The following is a 23,578-nucleotide window of genomic DNA, read 5'->3' as shown; positions in this document are numbered from 1 at the left end:
AATATGAACATTGTATAATATATAAATTATAATGAATTTATGAATTATTTTAAAATCCTCATTATCTGAAACACATTTTTTCTTCCAGTTACTTCAAATTGTTGTAACTTATATTGTAACTAAAATCCCAATTGTAGTTTTAGTGGGTGTTTGTTCATCTCAGTTTGATTGCCATATCTAATGTGAAAGGTCTCACTGTTTGTACTCCAGTATGTTGCTACAGAAACAACTCGCCATTGTGTAGATAATTATTATTTCTCAAAACCACAAAACCATGGACTGAATGAGTTTAATTATACAGATCTGCACAAGATGTTGCTAAAATTCATACTTCCAAAGCAGGTCATACTGTGAGCAAATCTGAGAAATCCCTAACAGATCATAAGGTGATTTTTGCAATCTTTCTCACAGTGAAACATGCACTGACACATGTATTCCTTTTTAAATGAGCCAACAAATTAAATATACACTGTTACATCTTTTATTTAACAAGAAACAAAATATACACAGCCAAATAAAAGTACTGCAAAAGACAAAAAAGGAAACATCTTTGGTTCCTTCTCATGGTCAATGAACCTCCATATCTGATATGGGACTAGAGATATAATGAATCTGTCCTGTGGGACAATGGAAAAATTAGGTTTGCCATTGATATTCAAGTTGCAAATGACTGACTTTATCAGTTGTCCTTGTCATTAATGCTACATATTAAGTTATACATAAGAAATGAACATGTTCTGGAGTAAAACTACAATTCAGAATTCCAATGATGTTTTCTCTCATTTTTCCTCCTTATTCCCACTCGGCCCCCTCACCTTTTAAAGAATCAGGGAGATGCACAATATTTCACTCAATGTCACGCAACAACTGAAAGTAGCTCAACAAACAAGGTTCAAACTTAAAAAAAAAAAAAAATAGAGTTCTGCTGTGAGATATGTTGTCTGTTTATACAGTACATCCATGCAGGACAGTGAATATTATGAATATACATTCTCAGCTAAGTGCTTGTCAGTTCAGACTGCCACAGAATAAAACCAAGAGGCAAGCATTGCATAGAGGTCCTTGAACATTCTCTTGTTAAAACCTGATTACAAACTACTGCAATTACCAGGGCTGGGAGGACACAATCTTAACCACAAACCCCACCCCACCCTACACACACACACACACACAGCATCCACACTATAACATAAAGATGGGAGTAAATTGGTCATCATTACACAGTTATAAGCAGACTGAAAAACAAAATTAAGGGCAACTGAACTCACACAGCTTAGGAATGAAAAGTCTGTCATGAAAGTACCACTTTTACAAACTTTCTAAATCAATAAAAACTAAACTGATTTATGTTTACAGTGACGCTCTGTAAGATAGATACATTTCAACAGAGAGAGAGATTATGCTTGAAACAATAAATACAGACCAAAAAATATCAAACACTGCAAATGGAGCAGTGTGACACCAACAGGAAAACAGAACCTTTCCTTAAAATGGTCTACAAGCAACAACTGAACACTATGGACAACACAGATGTTGTAAAGACACTATTTGCTTGACATCTCTGTTAAGACTTCACCTGAAAGAAAAACACAGCGTTACTAAAAGTGGCCTTTAGAGTACTGCAAGCCATGAATCAAACCCCTTCCAAACACATTGTTGCTGATGATACAAATGAGACAGACTGAGTGGACACAAACACACACACACACAAACACAAATCATTCAACCTCTGATGACTCCTCTTGCCATACACCTGTTAGGCTTGTGTCATCCCAAGCAGCAATGTTATTTATCTCGTCAAGCAGTTCTGTGGTTGATGCAAGTCGGAAAGGGAATGTGTAGTAAAACAGCACAACACGGAGTCAGTCAGTACATTTACATTCACACTAATAATCCATCATGTAAACAGTGTTGTCTCATTAAGTATAATAGAGCTGGATAACTTATCAATTTTCTAAATTACTCTGATATGCATACAGCATTAGTATGATTCCTGGGACTTTATTTGACAGCAAATAGCTTTTATTTTGTGACTAATAAATAAAATGATTTATCAGTTAGAAAAAGAAACACCAAAATTCTTGCTCTTTCTCTTTGTTTCTTATTGGCTGCCAATCCTGCTCATGGAAATTAATAGACGAATCATGAAAATCGGATTTTGGTGGGAAATTGGCTTATTGCAAAGCATGTGAATGCTTTAATCAAACTATTATCTTAAATTATTCACAATAACTGATTTATAATGTGCATGTAAATGTGCTGACAGATGAGGCACAATCTTCTCATCACCTTAGAAAGCCTGCACAGGATAGTGGGAGGAAACAAGAGAGTCCTTCCATTAAAAATTGATCTGATATTCTGCCTAAATTATATAAAGGTGTGACTTTCTGATCTGCTCCTGGACCAGTGTTTAACATCAGCTTGTTCCAGCAGAGGAGTAGCGGCTTGCAGGCTGGTGGCTTATCTTTTGGTGGCTTGATGCTGGGGGGGAATTTGTGAGCAGTGAGCTTCATTCCTGCACGCTGACCGGCTGAGCGGTTGCCTCTCTTAGTAGGGCGTCTGTGTCCAGTTCTGGGTCACAGTTGCAGGAGTGGGTGCAGGGGGCGGTGTCTGGAACAGCACAGGTGCTGGGCTCCAGAAGAGAGTCTGTAGGTGGTGGAGAGGGGGAGTCAGTCCCTGGGTCAGAGGTGGGGGCTCCCGCGTTGCCACCTTGCTGACCGCTGAGGTTCTGGACCTTCTTGTTGAGCTCATTCCGTTCAACTTTGAGCGCCCGCCGCAGCTTCTCTAGCCGCTGGACTTTACCCTGAAGAGCCTCAAACTCCCGGTCCCGCACAGCTTTCTGTAGACAAACACAATTTATAAAAATAAAATTCCCTGTCACATTTTCATCACATTTATTGGACCAACAACATAAAAAAAAAAAACTGAAAAAAAAAAAAAATCACATTGACTTTAGGTTTTGAGGTTATTTCATTCTCTGCAGCACATTCATCAAAAATTGCTTCAACAGTTGTGAAATTAAGAATAGGTCACATACACATTTCTGTTAAAATCACCATATAATCAGCTTTTACTAAAAGCTGAATTCATTGGAAGTATTTTAACAACAAATGGAAAAGCTTACAGTCTATTTATGTCCCTTTATTTGTCTTTAAATATCAAATATCAAAAAAAGCCCAAAGATTTGCTTGTTCGGACTCATTTAAAGATGCTGCATACAGCTTTAATAAACTCATGTATCCTGGTTAAATGCAGATTAATACTTCTCATAGTTGTCTATCTTTACAAAACGTTTTTGCATCTACAAGGTAGAAACCTTAAAAACATTTTCAGACCTATTTGTTTCAGTGTTATTGGTAAAACCAATTAAAATTATTTTATCTGATTGATTCTAAAGCTGGTTATTTGTCTGGACTGACTTAAGATTTTTTTTGGTCTTCAGCCATCAGAGAAAATTTAATGTTAAGCCCCTTTTACACTGGTCAAAAAAACTTCGGGGTTTTATCAACAAAGGATGTAACATTCACTCCCGGGTCAAATGACTCAGCAGTAGACATGGATATTTATCAGCTCTGGCTCTGATCGAACACCTGGGTGAACGCGCTAACTTTTTGCCCTTTTTTGTGCAGTGATGTCTTTAGGGACACAGACACTCTAAACAGACCTGTCACCTACCCAGCACAGTGCTGTTAAACCAGAAACACCGTGTCTACACTTCGCTCAGGGATCAAAGTGTGAGCTGCAGCCCAGAAATAAGTTTGAAAAACATACAATTACCGTTGGCAGGGTCTCATATGGAGGTTCCAACACTTACAGGAACACCAATCAGCAGATGAGACATAACACTTCCATTTTTACCTGTCTGCATGCCAGTTAACAGCTCACTTTTTTTTTCTGAGTCTGTGTGTGTGTGCTCTGAAGTGCATGTAATGACATTGCTCCCTGCAGTTGTGTGTGTCCTCAGCAAACTCAGCTGGCAGTGTAAAAGGAGTCAATCGCCTTTTCTTTTTTTTTTATAAACATTTTACCCATGTTTGGGAGACGTCCATGAGATTCCCTGATGTTGGTGCCTGAGATAAACTAACCTGTCCAGAGTTAAGCCTGGAATATACTTGCTTTTAACAACGCGTATGCGTACGCATCGTGGCTGCCATGTGTATCCTACGATTGTTGTACGTCTTTTTCTGCTGCCACCGCAGCTAAAGCAAAATACAGACCTCTTCCAGTGTCACCATGTTGTTTATTTACATGAGTATGCAAGACCGGCTTTGTTTACGACAACGTGTCTGATTTCTGCGGTCTGCCCCCAAGTGAAGACCTCCAGTATCATGTGTAATGGCTGCGTCGTGCTGAAACAAGTTTTCGTTCACAATGCAGCCGTTACGTACCTGAATGCTTGGTCAAACAGCAAGTATATTCCAGGCCTTATTCAGCATCTAACATTTTTAACAAACCAAAAGCTGCTTTACCTCCTCTGCCATCTCCAGAAGAGCCTTGTTGCTGCTCTCCCACCTGGATCGATACATGGCTGTCTCCTTCTCCAGCTTTTTGATCTTTTTAGTCATCTGTAACACAATGGAAACAAGACTGTCACATCCTGCAAAAGGTAAATACAACTCCCCTTTCTCTCTGACACCCTCACAGTTACACTGACACCTCACCTTCTCCATCTCCTGTTTGAAAGTGGTGAAGACTTCATTACTCTTGGACAAAGTTGTCTGGAACTCTTCAAACTTCTCTGTGTACAGCGACAGCTGGAAAACAACACAACACAAGTTTGATCATATGAAGACTCTTGTTGCACCAAAACAAACATTTTCAATGTAAATGTAAAATGTAAGAATAAGGACTCATGAAAAAACCTGCTGTTTGAGGTGAACTTCCTGCTGCTTCATCAGCTCACACATCCTTTGAGACTCCACAGCTTCTTTCAGCAGCTGGGGAGGGGGGAGCAGACACATGGTTACATATGTGTATAAAAACCATGTCCTCGTGATTATATTTTATCTATGTATGAGTCAGTTAATTGGATCATTACAAAGTCTTTCTCTCTGTCGTGGCGCTCCTCCGACTCCTTCAGCAGCTCCTGGGCCTGGTGCAGCTTGGCGTCCACCAGCTGTTGCTGCAGGTCTTTGTGCTTCACCACTTTGTCTATGTGCTGGTGAGGGTTACACAAGGTCAGAGACATAAAAATACCTGCCGTTATAAGACATTAAACTAGCAGTTTTAAATTATGGAGAACTCACATACTGCACTTAAAACATGTAGCTGTGTGAAAAAAAAAACAAAAAACAAAACCACTCACCTCTTCCCGTAGTTTGTACTGTTCATACAGCTTCTTCAGTTTCTCAGCCAGCTCGGTGTTCTCCTGTCGGAGGCTGGCGTTTCTTTCATTGTGCTGCTCCATCTGAGTCTGGATGTCATTCAGTGTCACCTGGAAATGAGAGGTCACCTCCTTCCTTTTCTCCTCCTCCAGACGCGTTCTTTGCATCCCTTCCTCCTGCAGAGGGACAGAAGTGGAACACGACAAATTTAATGAGTGTGAAAGGAGCTTGCGAGTAGTGCTGCTGCTGCCTCACCTCAGTATCATAACCTGGAGAGAGAAAGTCTGGCCAGAAAGATGCAGCAGGCATTTCACAAGGTCAATTGTTTAAAAAAACTTTGTATATTACATTATAACTAATGCATCCTAAAATCAGAGACCCAAGACCACATTTAACTAAATTGATGAATATGCAGAAGCTGGACTGAAGAGATGCTAATGTTGCAGGAAGTCATTTATCAAATCCATGCAGCAGTTAAAAGTCTATATTCACAATAACCTGTGTAAACTATTGTGTACCTTGAGTGTGCGGTTGTGTCTCTGCAGCTCCCTGCAGAGGCTCTCCAGCTTGCTGCGAGCCAGGATGGCCTTGCTGTGCTCATTCCTCAGGTTGTCTTTCTCCTGGACCAGCTGGCTCTGCTTCTTCTGCAGCACTCTCATCTGCTTCTGGGTGTTGCGGTGTTCTTCCAGCTGTCACAAACACGCAAACACATTGTGAGGTCTTCCACTGTCAAAATAAGGCTTTTTCTGAATACTGGGATATCCTCCAACCATAGTCTCCTTTAACGTTAGGCCATTTGTTGATTAAATGCATGTATTAAAGTTAAAATGTATTGATCCGTCTTAATACTCATCGACCCAGGTTTACTTTTTGCTGCTCTGTTTCCTTCTGGAAGCCACACACATCCAAACAAAGGGTATGCCTTGTAAAACTACATGCACAAGCAAAATCAGAATAAAAACTTCCTGCAGACCTTGCGGTTGTCATTAAAGCTGCAACACCCTGGCACGTATTGAGGTCATAGGACCAGGCTCTACACTGCACTAATCTGTGCAGTCAAGTGGAAGACCGCTTGACAAAGATCACTGCATCACCTTGAAGTACACTCCCTCTTTGCACACACTACTGTGTGTCCTGACTCATGTTATAAAAATAGCATTTCTTTCTCTTTTTCAATTATTAAGTCGGCTCAGATACAAATGTCCACAAACCCTGAAACTGTGGTTTATTTAAGTCCCATCTTTTAAGATAAAAATTTGAAGATAAGTAGATACTGTTCCTTTTCAAATAAACAGCAACTGGTAATTTTTATCAAGACAGTTAAACTGAGCACTCTGTATTTTTTTTTGATAGGGACAGAGCTCATTAATCAACAGAAAAAGACTGTAAATAAGCCAGAATTAGTCAAGCAGGCTATTACATATGTATTTACACATTTGGTTCAAAATAGGGAGCTGTTCAACTCCACATTTTCTGATCTGACTGACTAAAACCATATTTCATCTATAAAGTCTGGTGGTTTACTGACTGATAGACGGGCTGCTGAAATTAGAAAAACCAAAATAGTGTTAACAATTTAGATTAAAACCTAAAACAGATTGCTAAAGAGTCACTTAAATAGATTTGTATGGACTGGATTTAAATTTTACATGATGATGAAAACGATATATTTGCACACTAGCAATGTTTTAGCAATGTCCATTTAAAAAAGGATTAAGGTCAAGGCTTGAGCCACCACCAAAATTTAAGAAGAGAAATTAATCACATTTGCAGGAACCACTCACCAGTTCAGCGTACTTCTTACAGAGGCCTGCAAGCTTTTCCTCTGGTGTGCTCAGTGTGTTCAAAGTCTGCATGAGGAGGGTGATCTCTTTGCCTATGTAGAGGAGAAAAAAACAGATATGACAGAATCAGGGAGCCAGCTAGACAACAGAATAGCAAGTGTTTAGTTTCTTGAGCAAACTACCCTCTTCGTAAGATACTATGTGTATCTACGATAGTCTGACAGTATCACCAATCCACAAAAATATATGCAGTGGCAGAGCAGTTCCTCTCTTGGGAACAGCATAAAAGTCTCTCTGGAGCTCCTTACCCAGACCCTTCACTTTCTTCTTCTCCTGTGTCTTCTTCTGCTCCTTCTCCACTCCACTGTCACCTCCATTGACTTTGCCCTTCCCCGTCTTGTCGTCTTCCTTCTCATTGGTCAGACCGTTGAGCTCTGGGCTGTGTGACTGGCCATTGGGCAGGGCGCTGGCGTCGTCTGAAATGGTTTCCCTGCAGTAGGTGCTGAGGATGTCCTCTAACTGCCGGCTCAGCTCCTCGGCCATGTCACACTGAGACAGCGCTGCCGCTGCAACTATACACAACGGAAGGAAAACATGATTCAAAAAGAAAGCAATTTTTTGTGACTTCTTGGAGAGAAAGATAGGAACCTGTTAAATACACTCAGTAGTTAACAATACACAACATTTTTACTGTTAGACAAGTTTGTATAAACATCTTCAAGGAGGTACATGTGGTTGCTCCTCACTGACCATGTCATAAATAGTCCTCATGTAGCAAAAACAGTCATGTCAACAACGTACAGTTTATCTTGAAAATAATCACAAGTTCACCTTCACTTGCCGCCTCTTCTCCTTGCGGAGGTGTGTCTGTCTGAGGGGTCTGTGGTTCAGACTCTTTGGGGCTGTTGCTGTCTGAGCTGTCTTTTGCAGCTGCAGGCGACTCAGTCCCTCCTGCTGTAGGTGGGGAGTCCTCACTGACCTGGGTGGCAGACTCATCCGTGTCTTGCTTTTTCATCTGTTACAAAAAAAAAAACCCAAAACGATTATACTATGGTTATCAGAAATAATATGGAGTCATAATTAAAAAAAACAAAAAACAAAAAACATGTAGTGGAACTTATTGATATTTATGCTGTCTGTTTTAGTGATAATGAAATTCCTGCAAATGACTCATTGAAAAATGAGCCATCATAGACATGTTTTTCTTCTCTGGGTCCAACACAGGCTCAACTATGAGGTGACAGTCTCACGTAAAACACTAAATTCACAATTAATATAAATACATTTGAACCCCATGATGCTGACTGTTGTGCAGGTATCTTTAACGTTGTGTGCTCAGTGGATGCTGAACTGTAGCTCGATTTTAAGTATATCGTGATTCTTCAAGTAGTATCGGATAATTCGTGTAGAAACTTTCACCTGCCACAATTGAAGCTGACTTCACTTCTTTAACAGCCCTTTCTAAGCTGGGTTGGTTAGTTCCTTAGTTAACCAACTCGTTACAAGGGTACAGCGTGTACATCCCTAAATATTTACAGTTTTAGCTTGGCATGGGGATTTACAAACCCCATATCAAATTTCAGCTAGGTTTCATATCCAGTCTAACCTGTCCTCACAAGCTTTCGTTTTTCCACCTGCTATCGAGCTTTCACATTAGGTTAGCTAGCACATGCTAACGCTAACTCGCCGCCAGATGCAGCTAAAATAGCTGGCGCGACTAGCAGCTAGCCAACGGTAGCCCATGTATACTGGACATTAACATCTACGAACATAGGCAGACTATACGTGTTCTGGTTTCTGAATTATATCCCACCTTCCCAGGTGTGGGGGAATTGTTTACCTTGAGACTCCAGGAGGAAATTGCTAACGTGCCTGTGAACTGCAGGTTTCCTCAACAGCGTGAAGCAGAAAAAAATTGACTTCCGGTCATAACTTGGGATACTTCTTCTTCGTCATACTTTTTAACTGCAGTTTACTTCCAACCGTGATGCTTTGTCGCCATCTGCAGGATTATTAAATAACTACCTATGGGTTTTTTAGTATATAAAGCCTAGAACAAAACCGTTTTATATTATAAATACAAAAACCTTTAAAACCACATATTAGATTGTACATCTTTTCCAAGCTATTTCATGTTGATAGCCCAATAGTTCAATCTTTGCAGATTACACTCATAAATATGAGGACAGTGATGTTAAGTCATGCACCGAAGGCACAATGTGTACTTTCCAATTTACAGTACAGTACATTACTTACAGTAGAAATTGTTCTACCATCAACAAAAATACTCATGAATAGTCTGATTAAATATTTGAACCTTAAATTTGGAAATATATCCCTGAAAATGCAACAGCAGGCACTTCTCTTTTTGTCTTGGTATACAGGGCAAATTATTAATTTTTAGTAATTTAATTAGTAATTAATTAGTAACTCTACATTTAGAAACATTTCCATGTCCACTGAGTGAGGATGTTTTCACCTTGAGGTAATGACTCTAATTGGCTTGTAGGCACTACACACACAAATCGCAGGGAAAAAAGAAACATAGGCCTTAAAGAGTTGCAACATAACTTTATTTGTTTTGTACAGTATTTCCACTGAACAATTTTAAATTCAATATATTTTCTTTACATTTTTAATATTGTTGCTGTTTCCTGTATGTATTTTTTTTTTTTCATGTTCATGTTTGTGTGCCATGTTCAGCTGAAGTGTATAAGTTTCTCGTCACTCATTCATACCGTCGGTAAAGTCAAGTCAAGTCACAGTTTAAGATGGGTAATTTTGAGCAAGTGAAAAATCATAAACAAGAAAAAGAGAAAATAAATACATGTAAAAGAAATGAGAGGACCAGAGCCAAGAGTATGTCAGGACTGGTCAGTGATGGCATATGAAAAGTATTTTACAAACATGTAGCATTGTAAACATTTGTAGCGTAGACAACATTACTTGACCAAGCCAAGCATGGCTTTAGATTTTGATATAGACATGAACAGCTTCTAGGACGGAAGACAAGTCAGATTTGATATATTTAGTGATGTCCGTTCAATCCCCCATAGACAACAAGGTTCCTGATCATGCAGCCTGACTAAGACAAACTTTTACTCTAAACACAATTATCCAAAAATATAGCCCAGAATATCCTGATCAAGAAAAAGACCAAGAAAAGCAGAAAAGGCTTGTATCCTCACCTCCTGTTTTATTTATTTTTTCCTGTGACATGTTCTAATGAGACTTTTTCTCCACTTCTCAGAAGTGATTAGAATTGCATCTGAATCCCTGTGAATGTATCAGAACATACATATAGTTTAACTTATAATACTTTTTAATGTAAATCACTGCACAATTTCTGAATCCCAGATTTTATCTTAGAAAAATGTCAAGTAGTTGCCTCTTTTAGCTCCACCCAGTGGAAGGAGTGTCACCTGTGAGAGCAGTTTGTAGGTGGATCTTTGCTTCCAGGGTGCCTGATTTTTTTGGACAGTATTTATTGCAGTCTTCTGGATTATTTCGCAGCTCTACATCCCTAAACAGTACATAAACTCGAGAGAAAAGAAAACTGAAATAAGAGGGACTGAGCTCATGCAGCTTCTAATGAAAAGAAGCAAGTTTTAAATGGCCTGAAGCAATCTCTCAGTCACACTGACTGGGTCAACACAAGCCAATCACATAAACTACTGAAAACAAAACATCAAGAAAATAATTTAAACCAGCCTTCAGGATGACAAAACTTTGGTAAACTAAGTGTGACAATAAGGTTAGTACCTGGAATTGTCATCTATGATAGTCGCTTCAGTTTCCACAATTTGCATCATGTGCCACATTGAAGTACTACACTATTTCTGTCAGCGCAGAGTTTCTTTTTGAACAAAGAGGGACTGGCTGCAGGCCGCGACCTCAAGAAAATGCTAAATATTAAACTCCACTGTATCCACCACATGAAATCAATTAATTAATTAATTCCAAAAGCATTTGCATCTTAGCTATGCACAGTGAAAACCATTAGAAGACTGTAAGGGTGGGGACCATCACACCAACGGACAACAAGTCGCTGGAAAGACCAGTTTTATGCAGTTAATCAAGTCATTACCCCCCCCCCCTCAGAGAATTATTCTTCCTTAATTCCTTATTTAGGTGCCCACAGTAAAGAATGCCACTTTTTCAAAGAAACAATGGCTAATAATGTAACTTTAAAGATAAGGAAAATAGAGCAGCAATGTTTTGCACAAAATATGTGCACATTCAAGTAAATAAAAGATATAAAGGAAAAAAAAAAATCTATAAGTCAAAGACAGACACATAAGAACCTCCAGTCTTTGTTGGTCGGGTTGGCACTTTTGTGAATAGGAGTGCATTTTCATTTTTCAGAAATATAATATATATAATATTTTTCCTGGTTGATGCACTGATTTTTTTTTCAAACATTGCAATTCTGGCATTATTTGTAGGCCAAGCACAGAATTGGCCGTGAAATTGAAGACTTCAGTTATAAATGCTGCTCTACACATCTGTCATTTAGAGATAAGTTCTTGATGCTCAATTATACATGATTTGACCTCTTATGTCTACTGGGAGCACACATGTTCTGTGGACAACATTTGAACTCATGAAGCAAAGACACAGCCTCTCTAACATATGTTGGTCTGTCAATGAAAGCTTAAGCTGTAATACAGGGATCCTACACCATGATATTCTGCACTGACATTGGGATTCGAAGGCTAATGTAAAAATGCAAAAATGGAACAAACCCAATGCGAAAGTCTTTGCATCCAAAAAGATAAAAGATATGTTCTCAATTGTACACAATATTCAACAGAGTGCAGCATTTATACTTTGCTATCAGAACCAGTCATTTTGCACACAGCTCCATGAGGCTGCGTCTGTGGTCCACAGAACAGGGGCTCCCAGACTCTGGTGGGTTACATAGTCATAGAGTCAATCAACCTCTTCCTCACACAGTGCCTGTCAGTCAAACATCACACGACACAGTTCTGCTCCATCCGCAAAGCCTGAACGCTGATCCAGGATCAGCTTCTGTCAGAGGCATCGCTGATCCCAGGTCAGGGTTTATAGGACTAATTTAAACCATAAGTCATGTGGCTAGAAGCAGCAAATAGTTTCCATAAGACCTACGTGTGAACCAAATCACTTCCGAATTCAATTCAAGAAACCTCTATTTTCATTGTCTCAATTAAAACTGAAAACAACCTAAATTAAAATGGAACCAAGGCTTTTAAAAATAATGAAAATATACTAAGCGCTGTGAAACAAAAAAACAGCCAAAATGGCATTTTTCACACTTTCAAAGTTAAACTTCAAAATAAAACGCCTATGGAAATTATTTTACTTGCTACTAGCCACTCATCTGTGTGAGGTGTGTGTACAGTGTCTGCTGGTGTTGTATGCAAGTGTACATGAAGTGTGCACAAATATATATTCATATATATATATAATGCTAATACATTAAAATTCAAATATATATTTATACTTGAATTTTTTGTTGCAGTTAGGCTCGTCACTTTACTCAGATATATCCCCAGCCAAACTCTAGTTGTTGTTACACCCACAGGGGGACGAAGAAGCGGCACAGACTCTCCAAGCCAGGCAGAGGATAGGCTATTTACATCAATACCTGTACAAATCACAATGGACCCATGCAAAATCATTATCAGTTGCCATTCCCATTCCTCATAAATATAGCTATATAGAATGCCATAGGGTTATATATCAACTCTACCGCTATACAAAACACCACCATCGTCACTACACTATCACTGTTAACACCACCAAACCAATTAGTTATGGCCTAGTTCCCACTTTTTAACCCTAAATGCTGCTAACAAGGAACGCCGAGCAGTTTACAACAATGTCTCACAGTGATTGTTCACACTGTTCTCTATCTCTCTGTGCCAACTGTCTTTGTTTGGCCAGGGATACACAGTGACTGTAAGCAGGGTAATATAACACCATGCAAAAACCCTACCACATACCACTGGGGAGGGAAGGGGGGGGGGGGGGCACAGGGCCTAGCGAACGAGCAGCAACACATTTACACTGGGCTTCAGTGGAATCAGAAAATCAAAACTGAAAACATATCGTCTTATGACATTTCTATGACGTGTCAGTCACTCTGCTTTAAACATCTGTAATCCCTTGAATTTATTTAAATATAAAAATAAGTTAGGTTTGCTGCTGCTGCTGCCCCCCCACTCCCGGACTCCCCATCTATGCCTTGTTTAATAGTTAAATCACTTCATAATTCAAATGTATTGTTATTAATTACACAGCACACGACGAACATTGTATCTCTAACTATACCACCCTCAAAACCTGGATTTTTTTTTTCTTTTTTAGATCTTTTAACACATTTAAAAAACCCAATCCCATTTCCAATATCCCATTCAGAGCCCTTCCTAAGGTTAGATAAATCTTTTTTCTTTTTTCCCACCTCTACCCCCCCCCCCCCCCCCCCCCCCCAAATTTGTCCCACTTAAAAAAAAAAACATGTTGATAGATGAGAGGCAGACAGAAACCAAAATTTAAAAAAACCCAAAAAACAAAACACTTCGTAGCTCAGACTCAGGGCAGTAGGCAGCCCTTGACTTTGGGTGGACATTTGTGTGTCTGACCCCCGATGAGTAGATATGCAGACACCAGCCCTAAGCCTAAAGATCAGACAGCTATGTGCTTTCTATTAAAGAAAAAAAAAAAAATCACAAGCACTAATAAGGAGAAGATAAATAAGGGTTGGGAAAAAATAACTAATCCTATAACTAAAAAGGTATAATGTTACAAGTACTTTTTGAATTGCACTATGTCAGACTGACATCAATAGCTGGGCATATTTCACCTCATGCACCCCAGTCTAGACTCTGCATGAGGATGCATGGGTAGTCCTGGAAATAGGAATGTCCCATTGGAAAAAAAAGAAAGTGTAAATAAAGATATCAACCAACAAGCCACTGTTGCTGCCAATGAGAGAATAGAAGAGCTATCAAATGGCAGGAAGATGTCTGTGTGTGCGTTTTAAGCCAGGGCAAACTCACACTTTGGGCTATGAGGTGATTATTTCCTCTTCTAAGTGTAATGCAGTTTGTGTGGTGTGCTCCCTTTCTGGTCAGGGAACACATGAGTCTACCCTGTGAGAAGTCAGTCCACTGCTTGAGGAGTATGAAGAGAAAAGGAGCGGGGGGCATTTTTAGGCTGGAGACCAGGGTTTGGGGTAGGGGAGGGGGGCTTGGAGGTACATCTCAGGTATCTATGGGCCCTCCAAGAGATAGAAAGGTATGACGGGGTAGATGGTGTATGTTAGAGGAGAGGGGTGCTGATTTATAGCTGGAAGCCCTCCATGGGGGCCTCCTGCTGGGGGAAAAGGAACTGCTGGTTGGCCTGGTCCACCTGAGGGGCAAGACTGCTGTCCTCTTCCTCCACCCCGAAGTAGTGCTCGATTAGGTCAAAGGCCTTCTGGTAGATCTCCTGGTTGTCGTGGCTCTGAAGGAACTCAATCTTGTCCAGACCTGGGAAATCAAATAACATTAAATCAACATATGTTTGCAAAGTTATCAGCAAAAACTAACTTTTACTCTTAGAACAAAAAATAATCATAGTATGATGTCTAATCTTAGAGTTGAAAAGTTTCTTTCCATTTTTGCTTTTCCGCGTTCCTATTTTCTCTGACTATACATTGGCTACTAGTGAGAGGGTTGTTGATTCATTTTAAGGTAGTAAAAAGGGCAGGTGTAATAACCTATAGCTTCAGCATACAACTTTTAGGCCAATATTGTTATGTTTTACTTCTATGTGTATTTAGTATGTATAAATAATAATAAAGATCAAACTGAACTGAAGTCAGCTCATGACCAATAACTGCAGTGTTTGGTCTGGATAACCACTGAAAAAGACGTTTAGTCAACTCAAGATATGAAAATAGCATTGTTTTGGTGCTCATGCTGATACCTGACCCTCTTACTGTTACCTGTTAATGTCCAGTAAGACATCATTTTACAGATGACATTGCTTAAGCAAAAACACCACCAAGACACATTTGTCACTGGTGATGAATTATTCTTGGTTATGTTACTTTCATGAAAACAAAAAATACATGACAAAAACGAGAATAAAACTAAATTCAAACATAACCTTTGATAACAAGAACTATGATGAAATGCATTACATTTTTCATTAACAAATAAAAACCAAATAATGTGGAAAATGGATGAATGGACAAATGAACTAATAACTTCTTATTTAACAACCAGTATGCATCTCTGGCACTGCACTGTAATTTATAGCTTCTAAATACAACAACAGTACCGTCAACTGCCATTTACAAAAGGCTGAGCTTATGTAACATCAGCTTCTGTGAATGTGGATATATATCATTAACATTACTTTCAGTCAGCCATCTTTTGTTTGGGGAAGTAAAGAAGTAACGTCAGCAATCAACCATCTAAATCTTCCTCTAAATGTTTACTTATGAAATATCACTTAGCTTCTCCTCTCCAGCTAAATGCAGACAGTGAACAATACTGCAGTGAATCCAGCTTCTGAATGAGTCGATGCTAGTGCTTAAGCTAATGCTAGGTGGGCAAGATCAACAAGTTTGGATATGATAACTGGCTGTTGTATTACTGCAGAGCAGAGTGTGAACATATAGACAGTACTCTTTAATATTTACATTTTCATCACGAGAATCAGACAAAAATCTAACTGAAGAAAGATAAATGAGATTTAACTTAATAGAATAAACAACTATGTTTTTTATGTTGGTGCTTATGCTTGGTTTCAATACATATCTACAGTATCATGTAATGATCTTAGTGTTGTCTGAAAAAAACTGAGTATAGTCTAAGTACTCAGCACATCTGCCAAAGCCATAGCATATGAGCTTTCAGTATGTGTGTATGTATTTCCTGTACAGTACCATAGGCTTCCTCGATGAGGCTGCAGTATGGGTTGACTCCAGTGCCGTTGTTCTCCTGCTTGGCCTCCTGCTCCCCGAGCCTCAGGATGTTCTCCAGCCCATTGAGAGCGACCTGAACGATCTTTGAGTCCATCACCGTCAGCAGATCACACAGTGGCTTAATGCAGCCCAGGTTCACCAGATATCTATATGCAAACAGACACACAAACAACATAGGGGTTTCAAGACTAAGGATGTAACAATATATTTTCTTCGTTTAATATCTTAATTTCTTAGTAATTAAAGCATCACTTCACTTCATATTTTTGAGGAACAGATATTAAGAACTACAGACCAAAGGTGTGGAAATCACGTTTTTAAACTGCATTTGGTCTTTAGAGCTTCTTCCAACCAGCAGATGATGATCCAACAGATCTAGTACTGACATGATTAACTTACCAAAGGAAAGACATAATTAACTAGAGACAATCATGTCCAAATCAATCTTGGAATTAGCTGAGGTAACAAAAGGGGACAGTAGTTTATTTCCTGTAGGTCTGACCTGATCTGCTCCGGTGTTCCTCCGGAGGTGGCATTGGTGATGGCCCAGGCCGCCTCTTTCCTGGTCCTGAACTCAGCTTTCTGCAGAATGTCGATCAGCACTGGGAAGATGTTGGCATCAATCACCGTCTGTGGAGCAGAACAAGAAATGAAGTGCGGGGCATGTATCATAAAATATTGTTTGACATTTTTACCCGATCGAGCTTCACAGAGGCAAACGTTCAGACGAGCCGTTAGGGGCCATGATAGATGAACCCATCAGTGTTTATGTACTGTGTCTATCTAAAACACCAATCTCAAATAAAACATTATCTATGTGGTCTTTCTAGATAAATGTTCAGACTACAGTAAAATAACAAAACTGACTTAAGTGGAACCATGTTATTTAATCCAGTCTATTTGATAGTAGCAGTACAACAAGTATAACCACACATGCATAAATGAACCGATTGATTATACAACAATAAAATACAGTCTGCACACAACAAGGTTTAAACAAGAGAGAAGCAGTTGCTTCATGTAAAAGAAAATATTGTTTTTTCTTATATAAGACTGGAGCCAGTGCTGGGCAAAGTGTGATCAGGATATCTGAACCAAACCAAGATAATTTCCTCACTTCTTGTCCACATTTCAGTTCTAAGCTTTGTGTGAATGTGTCACCTGTATCTGAGCTCTGTTTCCCGCTGTGATGTTCGAGATGGTCCAGCAAGCCTCTTTGCGAATCGACTCTTTAGCGCTGCTGAGAAGGTGCAGCAGACAGGGCAGGGCAGAGCAGTTCAACACCACCTATACACAGCAACACGCACGGTAAAAACCTCACAAGCAGTTTATAAAAACGCCTTTCTTCATGTGTTCAACTTTGTGTCTTCGTAAACTGGGGGAGGACTGACATGAAAGAAACTTAAATTTAATATACTCTCACCTGTGTTTGAATATCATCTCCAGTGACAATGTTTCCTACAGCTCTCAGGGCAGGAGAGGCCACCTTATAGTCAGTGTGCCTGTAGAAAGGGAGGGTTGATAGAGAGAGAATTTAAAGAATTTACAGGCCATATTTGCTGTGACAAAGATACCAGAGAGCCTAGCTGGACTTACATGAGTAGTTCAACAAGGCGCCTGCAGACACCAGAGTCAATGACAGCCTGGATCTTGTCATTGGGGCCGTCTGAGAGGTAGGACAGGGCCCAGCAGGCATCTGCCAGCAAGTCTGGGTCACTGCTAAATAAAAGTCTGGACAGCACTGGCAGACAGGGTGACACCTAGACAGCACAGACATAATGCTTACCTATGATTGGAAACAACATGAACTCAACAACACCTTGGAATCACACAGGCAAATCAAGTCTAGGCTTTTCAGATTGGCAGTTGAGGGGAAAAGCAGCTTGGCTTCTGATTTCTTCAATGCCACCAAAATATAAACAGGGAGCAAGAGGTTTTTCAACATAATGATCCACTGTTTTAGACAACACTATTATTCAATGTTATGCGAAAAGATTAAACACCAGTTTCAAGCACTTCTGTAAACTGAAGGGAGGCATTCAGACAAGAAAATCCTTGTAAATACTGTTTCAGAGACTCACAGTGCTGGGTATTAGAGTGTAGGGGTATTCACAAATACAGACATGGGCCTGTATAGTTACTTAAAAAATAAAATAAAATTCACACTGCAGTTGTGACTTGTGATAAACCAGCAGTCACTGTTAATCTGAATGGATAAATACAGTTTTATTAACCTGACTGGTTGCGTGATATCAGGCATAATATTGTAGCATAGTACAACAGTGACTTCTGTCTCTGTCAACCAGAAATTCAGATGCTCTAAACCTCAGAGACAATTTACGAACAAAGTGTGTGTGTTAATGTTACTTTTTCATTAGGGAAACCAAGTTAAAGCTACATTTTCCAATACATTTTCTGCACTGTCTGCGACATTCACTCCCCAGAGTAAATACTGTCACAATGACTCAGCTGAGAGTTGATAACCATGTTTTAGAAATAGATTAATTTCTTCCGTGGTTTCAAACTTCAGTTGCAGACCCAGATTTTACATGAATGGCAATTACTGTGAGTTAACTCAGGACAAACTGTCACAATGAGGTGAAGTGGTACCTTTTCAAAAGCAGGTGGAGGGTTTTTTCCTCTGCAGAGATTAGACAGAGCCCAGACTGCATTCCTGGTCATTGTCAATCTAGTGGATTTGGTCAGAAGCCTGAAATTGCAAAGACGAGCAAAGCTCAGTACATGAGATCATATCAGAATTACAGGGAAAAAAGCTGGAGGCCCCAATAACTGATGTCTCCTAACAGGCAAAGAAGAGAATGAACTCACATTAATAGTGGTGGAAGGATGTTGCAGTTCAGCACAAAGTCTCTGCAGACTGCACTATCCCCTGCAATATTACCTAAGGCCCACACAGCCTGCAGAAATAAAACACAATGGATACCAGAGTACAGAACAATGCAAGACACAACATAACATAAAATATGCAAGCCACACTGTGTGTTACCTGTTCTTGGACATCTTCAAAATCCGAGTTAAGTAATTCTATGAAGATTGGCACTGCTCCTGCCTCAATCACCGTCTTTGTTTGTATGGATGTGCCTGATGCTATGTTGGTCAGTGCCCAAGCAGCTTCAAACTGCAATGGTACACAAGGTCATTGAGAAGAGCTGCATTTAAAACATGTATTTACCACCCAGCCTTAACACCTTTTTATTAAGAAACTTAAGAACCCTCATTGGATATTTGGTCATCTCAACAAATGATCTTCACATTTCAATACCTTTACATTAGATGCAGGCACTGCAGATAAGAGTTTACACCTGAGTGCTTTGTGCAGAGAAATGACTCAGGATCCTGTTTAATGCACAGCAACTGCACTGCTTTGGCTTGATTACCATCAGATAATGTATATGGTGGCCTCCATCAGCAAAATCGAACAGTATGCTGTGCGTAACATAATGGAATGCATCTGATATTGTTTGAGAAGGGCAGCACCTTTCAGAGCAGGTGGCACTTCGTGTTTTATCAGTGAGACACAAAGTTCACCAACATTTCTCACTTCACATCTATTCAGTTTGGCGTGAACACAACCCACACACAGAAGGTGCTTTGACTGTGTAAGGGAATGTTTTTACAGACTGACCTGTAGTGTGCAGTTGACACTCTTCTTCAGGAACTCCACAAACCTCTCCACAACTCCAGGTGTGTTTATAACTTCATCAATTGGTGGGTTGGGCTCTGAAATAAACAATAATAAAACTGGACTTTGAGTATTTTGGTTTGGTCTGTGGTGTTGTAATGTCTGTTACCACAAAGATATAAAGTCACTATAAGCGTGCAGTGTGTACCTTTGGAAAGTAGTTTTCTGAACTTTTGTGTTGTGGCGAGCTGAAGCTCCGGGTCCTCTGAGAAAAGCATCTCAACCATGTCTCTGGTTATGACTCCTTCCTACAACAACACATGCACAGACACACACAAAACACTTGATCCACTCAGCACAGACTCCACTATTCTACAGAGGCCAGAAAACAATAGGTAAGGAAACTGAAATGTGATGTAAAGTAAAACTCTGGTGGGTCCTGTGTGGGGCTCTCTTTGTCTAGGCTGTGAGAGTCTATGAGAGCAGTATAAGGGCAACAGACACTCACTGTTACTGGAGAGCTGAGGTAGGAGTCCACCAGTGGGCTCTCAAACATAGCTTCCTCTTCATTGAGAATGTCCACGTTTCTCCTCTTGAAAAGCTGCCATTACAAAAAGCCCATGAAGAGTCAGGCAGTCAAACAAGACCATTTTCAGGTACATAGACTACATACTGATGTAATCTCAATCAGGGAGATAAAGGATGAGTGGAATGGACAGGTCTGGTGTAATACCTGTTGTTCTCGTTTCTGTTTCCTGAGTTGGATGCCCTCCTCCTCTCTCCTGCGCCTCATCTCTTCTGGGTTCAGTGCTTTGTTCTTGTAGCGGTTCATCCTGTAGTTATCCTTGGCCGGACTGGCTGACGGCTCTGATGGGCCACAGATGCGGGTAATAATCATGATTAAGACACAAGGAGGAAACACAGTCCTGTAGAATGTGCGTCATCTAAGTTGAAGTTAATGAGAACACCATGTGTAAGGAGGAATAAGTGAGAATCCAAGACACAAAGTTTGTTTCCACTGACATTTCTAATAATAGGTCATGATGACGAAACAGCATGGACACAGGTCTATATATAAAAAGGACTTGTATAAACAACCTCATAGAAACTAGACAACACAGCCTAAAAATACACACTCGCACGCACGCACACACAGCTAAGCTATTCATCAACCAGTCAGCTGGCGGGCAGAACAAACGTATTTATTCAGTAGAGTTAAATCGCAGAGTTAGCATAAACTGGTGCCCACACAGGACAAACTGCTCATTCTCAGCATTTGTGCAGTCATGCCACCAGAACAGGGCACTGGGCAGATCCCTGAGTCACCCGGGGGCTACAGGGGAGAGAAAGAGGTGGGAACAACATTTAAAAAGCTGCCACCAGCGCAGAATGGTGCCAGCCTTCTGTGCCAAGAACCCCCAATCGTAATAGCGGGGGTTCCCGAGGTTAAATATTGGAACAAGTGGCACAAATTGAGGTCATGTTATGGCTTGAGGGCATCAGCACAACCAGCCTCATAAAGAAGCTCATGCATGTGTGTAATGTGCCCAGATGGTAAAGCAACAGGGTGTGGATGCCACATGAGCACAGGTTGCAGCTGGATGCTCTCGTTTCTGTACTACGTTTGCTAGATTAGATTGACTGTGTGTGAACTGCACCAACTGTTTGCTTTTTGGGCTGGATGGCACAGAAATAGCCCTGTTGAGAGTACATGTCAACACAGCCATTTAAGAGGAGACCCTTCCTATAGCAAGGAGTCTCTAGAGGAAAGAGAGCAGAATGGTGGGAGGTGTTTAAGAGTTTGTTGACTCAAACAGGAAAAAAAATCCAGCCACACCGAAGTTTTATTTTCTTGCCATCACAATGGGTGTCGAAAAGAAACCCTCTGCTGTGGCAGGGTAGCAGAAATCAAAAATGCAGAGCTTGTGCAAATGAATCTGAAACTATATCAGAGGACTACTGAAAATTTCTTGTGTATGTGATTTTGATGAACTTGAAGCTTTATTTTAGCCTGATAAGGTTAGGCACAACATGCTCTGGTGACAGGTGTAGCACTAAGAGTGTCAAGGACATTTTTCCAATATTAAAACCTAATGGAGCCTGAGGGAGGCAGGTAAGGGACTCCTGTTAGAGTAATTAAACATAATGACCAAAGGTTTATGGTCCAGCTTGACTTCAATATGCAATACTTCATATTAACATGTACAGTGAAGCAGGATTGTGTTTTGACAGTTTACACGCTTAGGACTCTTTTCCATCGTATTTTTAGATATGCAACTTGACAGTAATGCTACTGCTACTAACAGACGTTGAGGGGAAAAACAAGCATAATCCTGTGCAAGAATAGTCTGGAAAACACGGTCAGCCCTGGTGTCACATGTGCAGGCTGCTTTATGAGTGCGCTGTCAGATATATGAGTATTATTGCTCACTAACGTTAGCAAGCTGTTAAAAGTGTTTCATGATTTTCTTTCGGGAGTATTTACTAGCTCAATGGTTTCCACTTTACTGTCAAACGCTTAAAAACAAGAAAAATAACAACTTTAACATTTTATCAATTTTAAGTGGTCATTGAACAGGTTTGAAGAACAAGGCTTAAGGACGGAGCTAACACAGCTAAGCTAACGTTAGCACTAGCTGTTGGGCGCACACAAATTTGTGCCTAGTAAATTCAATTGTTAAACTGCGTCATTTTAAAGGCGATGAATTAAAACCTTTTCTCAGTCGCTGAATGTATCTCGTAGACAAACAGCCTCACAGAGTTAGAAATCTTCACTACACAGTCCTAGCGTAGCATTTCCACCTCAACACCTTAATAACGTTACCGCTCTCAACATCTGCGCTGTAAAGAAAACCCGGAGTCACAGTGACTGGCAAATTTGCGGTTTCCGATAAACAAACGAATATCTTGATATGACTTGTGACTATGATAATAACTTTAAATCTAAGCTATACGGGTGTCTCCCCACCTATCTAACTAAGAGAAGATGGTATAGCGCCGTGCTAACGTAATTAGCTATTAGCCAAGTTTCCCTAAGTTGGTTAACAAACCAGTTGGTTGTTTTTCCCGGGTTGGAATAATGGTAGCACACCTTGTACGATAAATTATAACAGATCCAACATTACCCTAAGACTTTACTGTCTAGTGACAGTTTAAGACACAGTAAATGAGCTGGCGTAAAACAGCAACTCGTGTTGCGCTACTACGTAGCAACGAGCTACCTAGCTAACGAGTTAGCTAACTAGCTAAACAACAGTGAGGGGATGAGGATTTCATAATCATTACTCACGACGAAACAGCTCAATCTTTTCACACCCAAATATAAATCTGTACTTTCGAGTGACCGAACAGCTTACCCATTGTATCCTATGTGTTGTGAGTGTGTCAGGTCCTGGTGATATAGATCAATTTTAAGTCCTTTTCCTCTTCTAGCTTTCCAGAATCTGCTCCTGTAAGCAATATGTCTGCCGGAGACGGAAACGTCAAAATATAATGGCGACTTCCTGCCACCAGAGGACGCACCAGCCTGACAAAACACTCCACTCACATTCACCCACCTCCACTGAAGGATACAATACATACCCCATACAATGGCAACTATACACAGTAGGACTGGATTTATTTAATTCTTAGACGGATATCTTGCTCAAAATTGCAAAGCTCATTTATTCATCATTAAAGTACCAGACCAGTTATTAGGGGAGTGGGAGAAGACACATGATTTTACATCGCAGTGTTCATCCAAAGTCATTGTTGCTCACCCCTCTCTCCATTCTGCATACCCTCTGGCATGGTTCAGGTACCTCACTGTCTTAGATCTGCTTAGCTCTCTCGGGTTTTGAAATGCTGTGTGTGTGAATAGCCAAGG

The 23,578-nt window shown here is 40.2% G+C and overlaps 2 protein-coding genes across 2 annotated transcripts; both read right to left on the bottom strand.

Moving 5' to 3' along the window:
* Positions 1-465: 465 nt before the first annotated feature.
* txlna (taxilin alpha) lies at positions 466-9,079 on the bottom strand. The gene is made up of 11 exons (XM_071500445.1): positions 8,949-9,079; positions 7,940-8,123; positions 7,417-7,680; positions 7,109-7,200; positions 5,843-6,013; positions 5,306-5,500; positions 5,039-5,158; positions 4,863-4,937; positions 4,662-4,754; positions 4,470-4,565; positions 466-2,839 (listed from the first exon to the last, which is right to left on the bottom strand). Exons 2-11 carry the CDS (start codon positions 8,121-8,123, stop codon positions 2,510-2,512), a joined length of 1,620 nt encoding a protein of 539 aa, XP_071356546.1. The 5' UTR covers positions 8,949-9,079; the 3' UTR covers positions 466-2,509.
* Positions 9,080-13,556: 4,477 nt separating this feature from the next.
* Positions 13,557-23,203, bottom strand: kpna6 (karyopherin alpha 6 (importin alpha 7)). Its single transcript, XM_071500446.1, has 14 exons — positions 23,067-23,203; positions 20,444-20,577; positions 20,219-20,311; positions 19,919-20,018; positions 19,714-19,808; positions 19,075-19,206; positions 18,897-18,985; positions 18,678-18,777; positions 17,664-17,827; positions 17,491-17,569; positions 17,229-17,354; positions 16,570-16,697; positions 16,029-16,213; positions 13,557-14,622 (listed from the first exon to the last, which is right to left on the bottom strand). The coding sequence occupies exons 1-14, from the start codon at positions 23,068-23,070 to the stop codon at positions 14,435-14,437; spliced, it is 1,617 nt and encodes a 538-aa protein (XP_071356547.1). The 5' UTR covers positions 23,071-23,203; the 3' UTR covers positions 13,557-14,434.
* Positions 23,204-23,578: the final 375 nt, after the last annotated feature.

This window comes from Trachinotus anak, unplaced genomic scaffold, assembly GCF_046630095.1.
Source record: "Trachinotus anak isolate AG129_WGS33_773 ecotype Australia unplaced genomic scaffold, CSIRO_AGI_Tana_v1 ptg000016l, whole genome shotgun sequence".
Lineage (NCBI taxonomy): Eukaryota > Metazoa > Chordata > Actinopteri > Carangiformes > Carangidae > Trachinotus > Trachinotus anak.
This window is presented reverse-complemented; position numbering and strand designations above follow the sequence as displayed.

Excerpts from the sequence above, each read along its gene's own strand:
- txlna (XM_071500445.1), bottom strand. The coding sequence starts at position 8,123 with ATGAAAAAGCAAGACACGGATGAGTCTGCCACCCAGGTCAGTGAGGAC. Across the intron at positions 4,938-5,038 it reads ACGACAGAGAGAAAGACTTT|CTGCTGAAAGAAGCTGTGGA; the intron begins GTAATGATCCAA and ends CCCCCTCCCCAG. Across the intron at positions 2,840-4,469 it reads TTCTGGAGATGGCAGAGGAG|AAAGCTGTGCGGGACCGGGA; the intron begins GTAAAGCAGCTT and ends GTTTGTCTACAG.
- kpna6 (XM_071500446.1), bottom strand. Across the intron at positions 20,312-20,443 it reads AACAGAAACGAGAACAACAG|CTTTTCAAGAGGAGAAACGT; the intron begins GTATTACACCAG and ends TTGTAATGGCAG. Across the intron at positions 19,207-19,713 it reads GTGTCAACTGCACACTACAG|TTTGAAGCTGCTTGGGCACT; the intron begins GTCAGTCTGTAA and ends GTACCATTGCAG.